Source organism: Rousettus aegyptiacus, unplaced genomic scaffold, assembly GCF_014176215.1.
Source record: "Rousettus aegyptiacus isolate mRouAeg1 unplaced genomic scaffold, mRouAeg1.p scaffold_m13_p_16, whole genome shotgun sequence".
Lineage (NCBI taxonomy): Eukaryota > Metazoa > Chordata > Mammalia > Chiroptera > Pteropodidae > Rousettus > Rousettus aegyptiacus.
The window spans coordinates 34,620,946-34,633,337 of NW_023416291.1; the positions used below are offsets into that span (position 1 = coordinate 34,620,946).

Genomic DNA, 12,392 nt, shown 5'->3' on the forward strand with positions numbered 1-12,392 from the left:
TTGCTCTCCCTCCTCCAGACACGTGGGTCTTCCCAGTCCCTTCAACAGACCAGACACACTCCTGCCTCAGGACTTTGCCTGGCCATCTCCTTGGCCCAGACTATCACTGTCCCCTCCATCTGCTTGGTTTGCTTCGTCGCTAACCCAAAGCATGGCTCCTCTCACTGGAAACTCTTCTAAAAGAGCAACCGCCTTATTCTCTGTTTCAGAGGCTCACAAACCCAGTCTGCACGCTTTGTAAATAAAGTTTTATTGGAACAGAGCAATGCCCATTGGGCAGAGGTGAGTAATGATGATACAACCTCTGCCCCACAATGCTGAATATATTTATTACACGACCTCTTTATAAAGAAAAGCTGCCAACCCGCGACCACTCCCTCTCCTCCTCTGCTCTGCTTCCCTTCATCGAGGACGCCCACCTGGGTTTACATTAGACACTGACTTGCTTATTTGCAAGATCCATCATGCACGGACTTTGCCTTGTTCACTGTGAGTACTCCACAAATGTTTGCTGAATAAACAAACAAAGAAATGCCTTTTTGCCTGTGACAGTATTTCGGAAGACACAGTCCCCAGACCTGCAACAGGGCGTGCTGCCTGATTGTTAAAAACACAAATTCCAGATGCCCCAGTTCCCAACATGGAAAATCAGAATCTCAAGTGCAGGAAATGCAGATTTCAGGTTTGGAAGCAAACGTTTGGTTGACTCTGCTGATCAGAGAACCACTCAAGACAGTCTTAAAATCCCCTAAGTAGCATGAAGCAGAATCTGACCATTTTCCCTCTCTGCTCACAGGGAAGGTGGACCCCAGCAGGCCATTCCCCCCCACACACTCACTGCCCCCTCGAATGTTGATGATAAGGCTCCCATTGATGACAGTGCAGCCTCGGAGCTCCTGGGCGGACGTCACCGAGTCGATGGTCTTCTCGCCTTCCAGGAGGTGACAGACCTTGGGACAGGGGCCCAGACACGGAGTGCACATCAGGCTAAGGGAAGAGCAGAGAGAGAAGGGTCAGGGCACACAGGACCCCTGTACACCAGGTAGACGGCACATTGCACAGGGTCTCAAGCGACGGGACTTCCGCCATTACCCACAGCACTGCTGACACTTGGGGCCAAAGAGCTCTCCGTTGTGGGAGGCTGTACTGTACGCCAAGGGTGCTGAGCAGCATCCCTGGGCTCCACCCACTCAATCCCAATAGCACCCCCATTGAAGGCATGACAGCTAAAGCATTGCCCCCTGGAGGGAGGAGGGCAAAACGCCCATGGTAAGACCTACCACCTAGGAAGACAGGCTTATGCCCTTTGTCCACGGAGGCAGGTCCTATAGCATTACTCTAAAGTCAGGAGACTAAGGCTTTTCCCCCACATGACGGGCTCCTGCTCTACTCCAGACCTGTAGGATTCACACTGCACCCTGTGGCGATGGGACTCACACTATCACGCGAATGGATGGGACCCCTGGAGTTACCATGGTGACAGAACAATGCCAAGCTGGTGGGCCTTATGTGGGACTCACTTTGCTGCTATGCCAAAGTGCCAGAACTACTGCTGGCACCCCAGGGTGGCAGAACTCAGGCTGTCACTCCATGGAGACAGGAGGCTTGTTCTGTGTGGGGTCTGATGTGCCCATAGCTACAACAGGACCTCATAGCTGACGGAGGGTGCCTGGGGCAGACTTTTGCTCCGCTTGCCTGCAGCCTGTTTTTAAGAGCGCATTACTATATTGTTGGCCTGGGGCAGGAAGTCAGAGAGAGACTGCCTGAGACTGCCTGAGAACTAAACCAAGGCAGGGAGAAATAAAACCAAGAATGAAAAGAAACATCTCATGTGCATCATTTGAGTTCCTGAATACGGGTGATCTGAAGCTATCCCCTGAACTTTTCAGTTATAGACATCAATAAACTCCTTTAATCTTGCTTCGGCCAGTTTGGGTTGGGGTTCTGCTACAAGCGACTTTGACATTCCCAACTGTTACATGCTTTAGTCTCAGTCTCCTCACCTGTGAAATGACAGTACCCACTCTTGCAGGTGGAGATGAGGACTAAACGATATACAAATGCCTAACGCACTTGGCACACAGAAAACAAAAACCATTAGGCACTGCTGTGAGGACCACTTTTCATTCTCAGTATTGTTGCTACTGTTATTTCCACACCCTTGTGTATCCAGTTCTTCAGAACCATCTTTGTGATGGGGGTAAAACGAAGAGCATAGGTGGTCTCTGTCCGAGAGCCTGGCTCAGAGCTTTAAAAGCTCTTAGAATTTCCCGAGTGATAGGAGCATCCTCATTATGCTAATGAGGTGACCTGTGCTGGTCCCTGTGTCGTTTCAGGATGAGGGCTGGTCACCAAAAAGACCAAATATGTGGTTAGAGGGCTGGGCATTTTAGCCACTTGACCTCGAGAGAGAGGAGCGGGGCTGGAGACAGAGCTCGTCTCCTGGTCAATCGGTCATAACAGGAAACGAAGCCCAAGCAAAGCTCTGGACTCCATCTCAGTGGGCTCTTCTGGCCGGCAAACACTCGACGTGCCAGGAAGGTGACGCCCCCGACGCCGGCTCAGTGTCCAAACACTCCCAGACCCCGCCCTACAGCACCCGGACACTGAAACACAAAGCTGTGCTTTAAGTGTCCACAGTGTAAATGCCTGCCAGTGAGCACTCTGATTGCCCAGGCATCCATTTCGAAAGACATCCTTCTAGAATAAACACAACACCAGCACATATACAGCTACCGGCAAAACCACCAGAGGAGGAATCGGGCTGCTCCCACCCATGAAGGACCCTCTCACATAAAGCTCTGGGTCACCTAGACAACTGACCACTTGGGTGACCCCACTTCTCCCTTCCAGCACCCTAATTCCTGCTCTTATGCTTCAAGTTGGCCAATAAAGAATCCAGGAAACCACAGATGCCCCACCCCAGATCCTATTATAGGCAGAGCCCCAGGGTCGTCCCCCGCCCTCTCTCTCTCTGCCACCCCATGACCTTGCTGGGTGGCCCACAGGTGTACCATGTACCCTTCAGGGCCTATGAGTAATAAATCTCTTTCTTCAAAGTTCCCTTATGGTTTCTTGCTGAAGTGTGTCCTGTGATCATAATAAGAACCTTGAGCCATAAACAGGAGCCCCCGTGGGGTATGTCTGTGGGGCTCACTGGGAGTGACGTGTGCCGGGGGGGGTAAGGCAGGCATTCCTAAGGCCCTACTGTCAGTCGGCTTGGTACTGACAGAATAAACGGTACAGCTTTATTTTAGTTCTGTGAGTTCTGGCAAATCACTGAACCCAAAGGGTTTGTGGGAACCCCCAAATTTATAGCCAGGTGGTTAGCGTCAAATTGTAGTGCAGCACGCCTAGGTGGTACCAGGACAGCTGGGGCGGAAGCAGAATCTGACCAAATGCTTGGATCGTTTCGTTGGTTCTACAAACATTCACCAAGCATGTATTATGTGACAGGTGACACTCAAAGCTAGGGGTCCACGAAGTGCGGCCCATGTGCCAAATCCAGCCGGCCACCTGTTTTTTGTAAATAACATTATACACGGCCACACCCATTGGTTTATGGATCATCCAAGGCTGTTCTCTATAAGGACAGAGTAGAGGAGCTACAGCAGAGACCATATGGCCTTCAGAGGCAAAAATATTTACTATCTGGACCTTCGCCAACGCCTGCTCTAAGCCACAGGTACACATGCATGAACAAAACAATCGACTCTCCGTGTGGGAGATTACAAATGGCCACACGTTCTTCTCAGCCTTCTCATGGAGAAGCGGGGTCTGTTTACCCATGCAGTGAATTTGGTCTTGGCCATACGAATCGCTTTGGCTGATGGACATTAGCAAATGTGATGTAAGCAGAGGCTTGAAAAGTGCTTGCACACTGAAGCATGCCCTCCCTGGCGACCGGGATGAGAAACCCCATGCAGAGGCCTCAGCCACCCACCTGAGCCGTGAGAGGCTATCCTATACCAGCCGGTCAGGGTCGACCTAGCCCACGAAATCATTAGAAACCATAAATGAGAGTTAAATCACTAAGTTCTTGGGTGGTTTGTTTGCCGCATGACTAACTGATACGTTCGTGAAGCATATGGTCTTGTTGGGGAATATTAGTAAGATTACGATTAAAATATCAGCTAGTGGGAAATGTCACAAAAAGTTAAAACTGAGTGATGGGCCAAAAAGTAGCTGGATGGCTAATTCAGACAGGGAAGGGTTCTCGGAGGAAGTGACTTGTAAGCTGTGACCTGGATGACAAGAAGAAGCTGGCATGCTAAGAGCAAGGGGCAGAGCATTCTCGGGGAAACAGAGATGCCCTGCACCCGTCCACACTGAACATTCACCCCGAATACCGAGTCCTCCCCATCTCAGGAACGAGCACCCAGTGCTCCCGCCAGGTATCTCGGGGTGACCAGGGACAAGGAGACCTTTTAATGAACCCATGTGTGCTCCAAACACATCGAGAACTACTTCCTGGCAAAGCCGCAAGCATGGAAGCAAGCATATCTGGTCTTGTTTGGTAGCAGATCGCGTGAGAAAATGCGACGGTACTAATGTCTTTCACAAAATAAAACAAAGGCTTCAGAAAGAAAAACTAATTTTTTAAAAACCTACAAAGCACCACAGTGCCATACTGGGTCGTAATTAGCATCTCTCGCTTTGCCCTCTTTCACTCGGTAGGGGCCATGGGCACCGCGGGACGTGGCTATTCCCTGCGGCGTTGGTTCTGGGGACACCACGGTCAGAAGGTGACGGAGGCAGCTGCCACGCTTCTCAGGCCTTAGTCATGCTGAGGGGGCACTACCTTTTACTGAAGCCAACGTTAAACAAACATCTTACCAGATGTTAATAGCCACACTTCATTTCAAACGAACAAATCCAGAAATGAAGCAAAAGGAATATAGTCACTTTCCCAACCTTACTGACAAATTGGCTCCCAAAAAGAAAAACAGCTCTGTCTGGCACACCAAAGTGATTTATATCACCTATTTTTGGTCAACAAAGCCGTATGACAGGTTTTATCAAAAATGAATAAAACAAAACATATTGTACTTGCAGGTTTCACAAACACTCAAAGAGAGGCTCTTAAGAACTGAAATAAAGATTGTTTTTCTTCCTACCCTCTACCCAGGGAATAAAATTTCCCACCAGAACACTCTTGATTGGCTAATTCTCAAGTCTGAAGAGGAAGATTTTTCATATAAGCAGGTCAGCCCAAGGCTCCTCAGCATGCGTCTGCTTCTGATTTGTTTTTGTGTTGTTCTGTGGAGGTTTTTTTTTTTTTTCCAAACACAAAAACCAGGAAACAGATTTTTAAAACTTGGTTACAGCCCCAAGACACCAAAATAGCTCATCTAAGAAACTAACAACATGAACAAAAAGTCTGTGATGTGTGTGGGACATCTGACTCACGCCAAAGAGAGAAAACGCTGCTACTTCTCACCCAAATGGTAGGAAATGGTTTCATGGCACTGCGCTTCAAAATACAACAAAGCCCTGGGAATAATTGAGAACCAAGTCTCTTCCTCCTCAGCACACTGTCCGGCTCCAGATCAGAGAAAACATAAAAAAAGAAACCGGAGCTTCATCTTGGCTGAAACCAGGCAGCCACGTCAGTGGGGACAGTCCTGTAAATGTGAAGGGTTCTACAGGCAGCCAAGGGCTCCTGTCTATATGTCTCCTATTCCCAAGGCTGAGCACAGAAAGCTTTAAAAATCATGTACAAGAGGCCAAAATGCATCCCCTTCACTGAGAAAGCTTGTTGACTCCTGCTCTAAAGGCCAGGACCAAAACAGGAGGCTTCAAATGGCATCCCAGAGACCTAGCTTATTGCTGGTCAACACAGCTCCCTCACTCATCATCACTGACCTCTGGTTTTGTGCAGTTTTAACAGGCAGTACCTCCATTGCCAGCCCTGTGTCCCTTCTCCTCTTCACAGCCCCCAACCCGCGGTACCCACGCCCAGGACTCACTTGCTGGAATTCATCGTGTATCCGGAGGGACATTCAGGGATGCACTTGTTATTGTGGATGACATACTGGTGGCAGCCCTGCCTCCGAGAGTTCTTGCATTTGTCGTGCAGGTGCAGGCAGAAGCTGAAGTTCACGCAACGCCAGTCCTGAAAGTGGTAGTACGGAGGTGGGCAGGTCTCCACACACCGGCCGTCCAGGTAGAAGTTGCGGCAGGCTGTGCACTTGGTGGGGTCGCCAGGCTCAGAGCAGTTGCCCAGGCACTCGCTGTGGCAGCAGAGGCCTTCGGCGGTGCAGCCGTGCGATTTACAGATGGTCGGGCAGACTGTAGAGAGAAAGAAAACAGCTGGTCAACGGCTTTGCCCAGTTCCTGTCTGCACAGACAGCAATGTTGGGTTAGGGAGTACAAGCCAAACAAAATAATAACAATAACAGCCACACGTCTACAGCGCGAGCTACGCGCCGGGCACAAACCCATTAACAAAAGATTTAACTCATTTAAGCCCCCAAACCAATAGTGTGCTCATAAATGTTTAACAACTGCTTCAAAGAGGAGACAGAGAGGCTCTAACCTGTAGCATCTTCCAATTTCCACAGTGTAAATGCCACCAACCTGAAGCTCCTGACCACTGGGCGGGTAAGAGACATATGGGTGCACAGCATAAATGGCATTTCCACCATGGAGATGCGAGAGTAGCAAAGAGTCCCAAAAGCATAAACACAGTCACCCCTCCCCATATCTGTGAGGGATGCGTTCCAAGACCCCCAGTGACGCCTGAAACCACGAACGACAGCGATCCCTGCACATGCCATGCTTCTTCCTGCACATGTGTGCATCTACGATCAAGTTTCATTTATAAATTAGGCAAGAGCAAGAGATAAACAACAATAACTAATAGCAAGAGAACACTTACAGCGATACACCGTAAGAAAAGTTACATGGAGGCGGCACCGTGAAGTAAAAGGAGGGTGACTGACACATGCACGCGATACCAGGAGAGTCCATGTCGTCACCCAGATGCGCGAGTGGTCGGTCAGTGGGCAGCGACGCGCCGGACGGGGGCACGATTCTCGGCTCGGGCAGGACGAAGCCATGCGGCACAAGACTTTCGTGCACCACCCAGAGTGGCGCACAATTTAAAATGTATAAATTGTTTAATTCTGGCATTTTCCATACACTATCTGTAGACCAAGAGGAACTGAAACCTCAGAAAGCAAAGCGGACAAGGGAAACGGAGATCAGTAGGAAGTGGGGAGCTTTGAGTATTTATTACCTTTGTTTTTAACACAATTTAATTATAAATTTATATTATTTAAATTTTAATGACAGCTTGCGCAACACCCAATTCGCAAATTTCCTGAAAAGTAAACAACCAGCTCTAGCAAGCCAATTCCAGCATACAACTGCAATCCTGGTGTAAACGGATGTATCATTGTCCCCATTTCCTCCATTTTACAAATGGGGAAACTAAGGCACGAAATGGTTAAACAAATCACCCAAAGGTCAATTACTGCTTCCACAGACATTTGCGTGCACTGATCCAGATACCGCAGCCTCTGTAGGAACAAAGTGGAAGCAGACCCTGCCCTCAGGAGCATGGGGTCTAAGGGAGACGGTGTATTAGCTATTTAAACACACAATGTGTAATTAATTGGATAGCAACAAGCATTGAGCAGGAGGTAAGGGGAGATGCATTCCTGCAGCGAGCCTAAGGAGATAATAACCGATAATAACCGATCACGACTGAGCAGGAAGGAGAGGGCTCTGGGGCTGGAGGCCATGCTGGGCATAGATTTCATGGCTGGAGGGAGTTTCCTGTTCCATGCAACCGAAGGCTGGACTCTGCCCGCTTCCTCTAGCTTGTCAACATCCCCCTTCTCCTGACGTCTCACTCCCCGTGGCTTACTAATTACCCCTTGATTCCGGTCCCTCAGCATTTGCCCTGGCCCTCGATGAGCATCCCAGGCGGTCGTGGACAGATGGCATCTCCAGGGCTGGAGACTTCAGCCACAATGGAGCCTGTCCTCACTTACTCCCTGCACGCCTTGAATGGCGATTTGGGAACTGGAGAATGTCAGACTCCAAACCCCCGGGCCTTCCAATCACCACATCAAACATCACGCCCAAGTGGGCTCCAAGGACTGGGCCCAGGGACCAGAAGTGTCCCCTGAAGCCACATTCACACATGAGCAGCACCATCTCGTGGAACTTCCTGCGATGACAGGAATGGCACGCCGTCCACCATGGTGGCCGCTTGTCCCCTGTGGCTGTGGCCGGTGGTGAGCTCAGCCAGGAACCACATTTGTTTCAACTGTGGCAAAACACACAGAGTGCAAACTGTGCCGTTTTTAAGTATACAGTTCTGTGGCATTAAGTACATTCATGGTGTTGTGCAACCATCCCCACCATGCATCTCCAGAACCTTCTCGCCTCCCCAAACTGACACTCTGTCCTCATTAAACACTCACATCCCATTTCCTCCCCTGCACTGCCATCAACTTTGTCTCTATGAATCTGACTCCTCGGGGACCTCCTGTGAGTGGAATCACGCGTCATGTGTCTTTTTGTGTCTGGCTTATTTCACTTGGCATAATGTCCTCCAGGTTCGTCTATGTTATGACATACATCAGAACTTCAGAATTTCCTTCTGTTTAAGGCTGAATACTATTCCACTGATCCATTCATTCGACCATGGAGACTGGGTCACTTCCGCCTTCTGGCTGTTGTGAACAATACTGCTATGACCATGGGTGTGCAAACATCTCTTCAAGACTCTGCTTTCAATTCTTCTACGTATATACCCAGAAGCAAAATTGTTAATTCACATGGTAATTCAATTTTTAATTTTTTGAGGAATCACCATACTGTTTTCCATGGTGGCTGTACCATTTTACATTCCTGCCAAGAATATACAGGGTTGCAATTTCTACTGAGGAACCAAACTTTTAATTGTATTTTAATTTTAATTTTTATAACCACAAGTGGTGCTTGCATTGAACAATAGCATCTTAGAGAATAAAAATAAACTCCTTGTCAAGGTCAATAGGTCTTATATGTGGATCATTGCCTGCCGGCCTCTCTGAGACCTCCCAGCACCAGGCAGCAGCCACCTGGCCTCCTTTCTGGCTTCCACATACACAGGCTTGGTCCTACCTCAGGATCTTTGCATGTGCTGTTCTAGCTGGCTCAAGCACCCTACCCCTTATCCTCTCATGACTGGCTCCTTCTCGTCCTTCAGGTCTCAATACCTTAGAAAGACCTTCCCTGAGCTCCCCACTGCAAGTCATTCCTTCCTTCTCAAGCCATGTTCTAGCACATTATCTTGTTATATTTTTCTTATAGCACTTATCACTCTCAAAAATCACCTTAGGTGTTTGTTGACTGGCTAGAGGGGAGCTTAGGGGTCAGAGCTGTGCACTCGTTGTACCCAGCAGGAGCTCAGCAGACACATGTCCAATTAGAGAGGAGGCAAAAGGAGGGGTGATGGAGCACTTCCAAGTCCCTCAATTTTAGCCCATAGCTCAAGAATTCCTGCAAGAATTCCCAGTTGCAGTAGCTCCACAAACACCCTGAAAACCACATGTAAAATCTGGAGCATCTACGCATCAGTGCATACTCTTATTTCCTCCAAGGATCCAGAAAGAATTAGGGAGCTGTAATAGGAGGGGCATTAACCCACCAATGTCTGTGTAGCTTTTGTAGGGTTCACATACCACCCATTAGCTGCTTAATGCCAACAAAGATCCCAGCAGGAAGGGGTTAAGTAATAGTATGTCCATTTCACGAAGGCAAGAAGACTGGCTGGGCTGACACATTGGGGTCCAAAGTGGAACCTCCTTCAATCTTTTGGCTCTGAATCTGATTTCCCAAGTCTAGAGAAAGACGGCTATCCCCACAGACCACGCAGCCCAGAGGGAGGGGCAGCAGGTGCTGGGCCTCAGCGACGTGTGCCCGCTGCCCTGCGGGAAACACTGTGAAGGTTTCATGAGGAACAAACGGCATCCTTGGCTTCCTTACTTGCAAAGCACGGGTGGTAACAAAAGTGCCTTCACTCCCTCTCATAACTAAACAAGCCGATGCGGGTAAAGCGCTGGCTTCTCTGACAGACACTCTATAAGTGTGAGATCAGTTAGCTACTGTGGGTGTTAACATCATCATTACTCTTAATGGGACCGCAAGGGCTTAAACTCAATGGCAGGAAGCAATACACACAAGGCAGACAACAATGACAGACCCCACCTGCTGGGAGGTCACCGTGAGAGTAGGAAGTGGCCCATTTCCTGGGCTGGGCCTCATCTCAGGGTCAGTCATTAAAGTTCAGAAGAGGTGTCAACAAAGACCTAACAAAAACTTCCCAAACACATAAGCCTTCCGGCCTAGACAATGCTGAGAAAAAAGATGCAAGGCCAGCAAACAGGCCCGAGGCTGACCACAGGGCTTTTACATCTTATGCCAGGGCCCTGCCTAAAAGGCCCACATGAGAACTATTTCATTCTCCAGCACAGGGGCTGGCAAACGTTTTCAGTAGAGGGTCACAAAGCAAATATCGGGGCCACACGGTTTCTGCTGCAACTAGTCCAGTCTGTGGCTGCAGCGTGAATGCAGCCCCAGACCCACTGTGTCCAATAAAACTATTTACAAAAGTAGTTGCCATCCCCCTTACCCAGCGAGGCGTACCTATGGTTGATTTACTGTTTCTACTAGGGCCTAGACTCGGGGAAGCTGATGTCAACTTACAGACAGACACACTGTAAACCATTTTTATCTGATTAAAGAGATAAGCTCCCCAAATAGCAGTCATATTGTCCCATACGACATCAAGCTGCCCCGTACCTAACTCTGCAATCCTATTTCAGTCATTGTAAATGCTTCGGCTTTACCATCCCGCTGGCCCCCTCACTAAAGGGTTAAAAATGTTCTTGACAAGTGTTCTTTCCTTTTTTTCCCCCTAAGAGTTCTGTTTTTAACTTTTGAAGAAAATTAAACTTTGATAATGATAAGCTAACCCCGGGTGTCTCTCCCACTGTTTCCAAGTACTTTATCTTAATAGACACGTGCTCAGGATGGCCGCTCCTCACCCCCACCCCCACCCCAGGCTGAATTATGAAAACCACGTGCTGTGCAAGATGAAAAAACGGCCGATGTCGGAGGGGGCTGACTTTCCTCTCCCTGTGCCCCTGGTCTTGCTCCCTGTTGTAGACACCAAATGAGTCCCGGCAGCCCAGTCACAGAGGGCCACCACCCCCGTGCTGTTTCTGCCAGGAAAGATGGCAGCCTTTTCAAGAAAACACCAAGCAATCAGGAGCCGTCAACCTTCCAAGCACAGGTGCGTGCCCTGTGTGTAGGGAAGAACTGCCCAGGCCTCCAGGGGATGGCCAGCACCAGCCCTGTCCCTCCAAACACTCAAGTTCCTTGCCTGGCCATCCATCCACCACTCCCAAGCTGCCTTGGGCTGCTGGCCCCAATTTCTTCCCAACTCTCTCTACAGTTTCCAAAAGCCTTGTCTTCCACTGGCAGAAGCTGCCACCACCTTCCTAAAACTGTCACCTCCAGAGGCATTTCACTATACCTTGCTGAGAAGACCAAAAACTGACCTCTTCATAAATTGGTGAAGGAGGAAGGATGTCAGAATCCTCTGGCTGGGCCTCCAAAGTAGGTGCATGTCCCCACCCAGCTACACCAGCCAGCCTGGGAGAAGTCTACAAAAAACACCAACTTGTTTGAGAAAGGTGCTTCAAAGCAAAGGGGACAAGTCCGATTTGACCCAATGTTTCCACTTCTAGGGATTAACCTGCAAAAAAGAAAGGATCTGGGCACACAGACACCTGGACGAAGATATTCTCCGCCATGGAGGTCATTAACCAGTTGGGTTTACAACAACAAAAGACTGGACACAATCTAAAGGTCCATAGCAGTAGACTGTGTAAACAAACTACTGTGGATCAAGGAGGGGGAATAGGACGCAGCCACAAAAAAAGAGGTGGCTCTGCGCAACCTGGTGCTGGAGGCACATCCCAGACAGCGGTGAGTGGGAAAGCAAGCGCAGGGCAGCGTCTGGAGGGCACTCACTGGTGGAAAAGGGAAGAAACACAAATCCTGGGAATACAAAATGCGACAGCAGTTTGGAAACTAGTTTGATAGTTTTATGTAAGGTTAAGCATATACTTCCTATCCTGACCACACGACCGAGGGGTTCAACCAGGTGAAATGAAAAGAAAAAAAAAGTTCACACGAAGACCTGTATGGGAATGTTTACAGTGGCTACCTTCATAATTACCTCAGGCTGGAAATAATCCCAGTGTCCCGTCACTGGGGACAAACAGTGCACATGCACAGAATGAACACTACTAAGCAACAGAAAAAAAAAATGAGTGCTCCCACCCACATGACAACAGGGATGAATTTCAAATGCATTATACTGAGGG

The 12,392-nt window shown here is 49.0% G+C and overlaps 1 protein-coding gene across 4 annotated transcripts in view; it reads right to left on the bottom strand.

Annotated features, from left to right (window-relative positions):
* Window positions 1-12,392, bottom strand: part of INSR (insulin receptor) — a 116,874-nt gene that overhangs the window by 42,842 nt on the left and 61,640 nt on the right. For all 4 annotated transcript variants that reach the window (XM_016163087.2, XM_016163086.2, XM_016163089.2 and 1 more), the window contains exons 3-4: window positions 5,970-6,291; window positions 839-987 (exon numbers count right to left, since the gene is read on the bottom strand). In XM_016163087.2, the coding sequence (XP_016018573.2) occupies window positions 839-987; window positions 5,970-6,291 (471 nt within the window). The remainder of the gene's footprint in view (window positions 1-838; window positions 988-5,969; window positions 6,292-12,392) is intronic.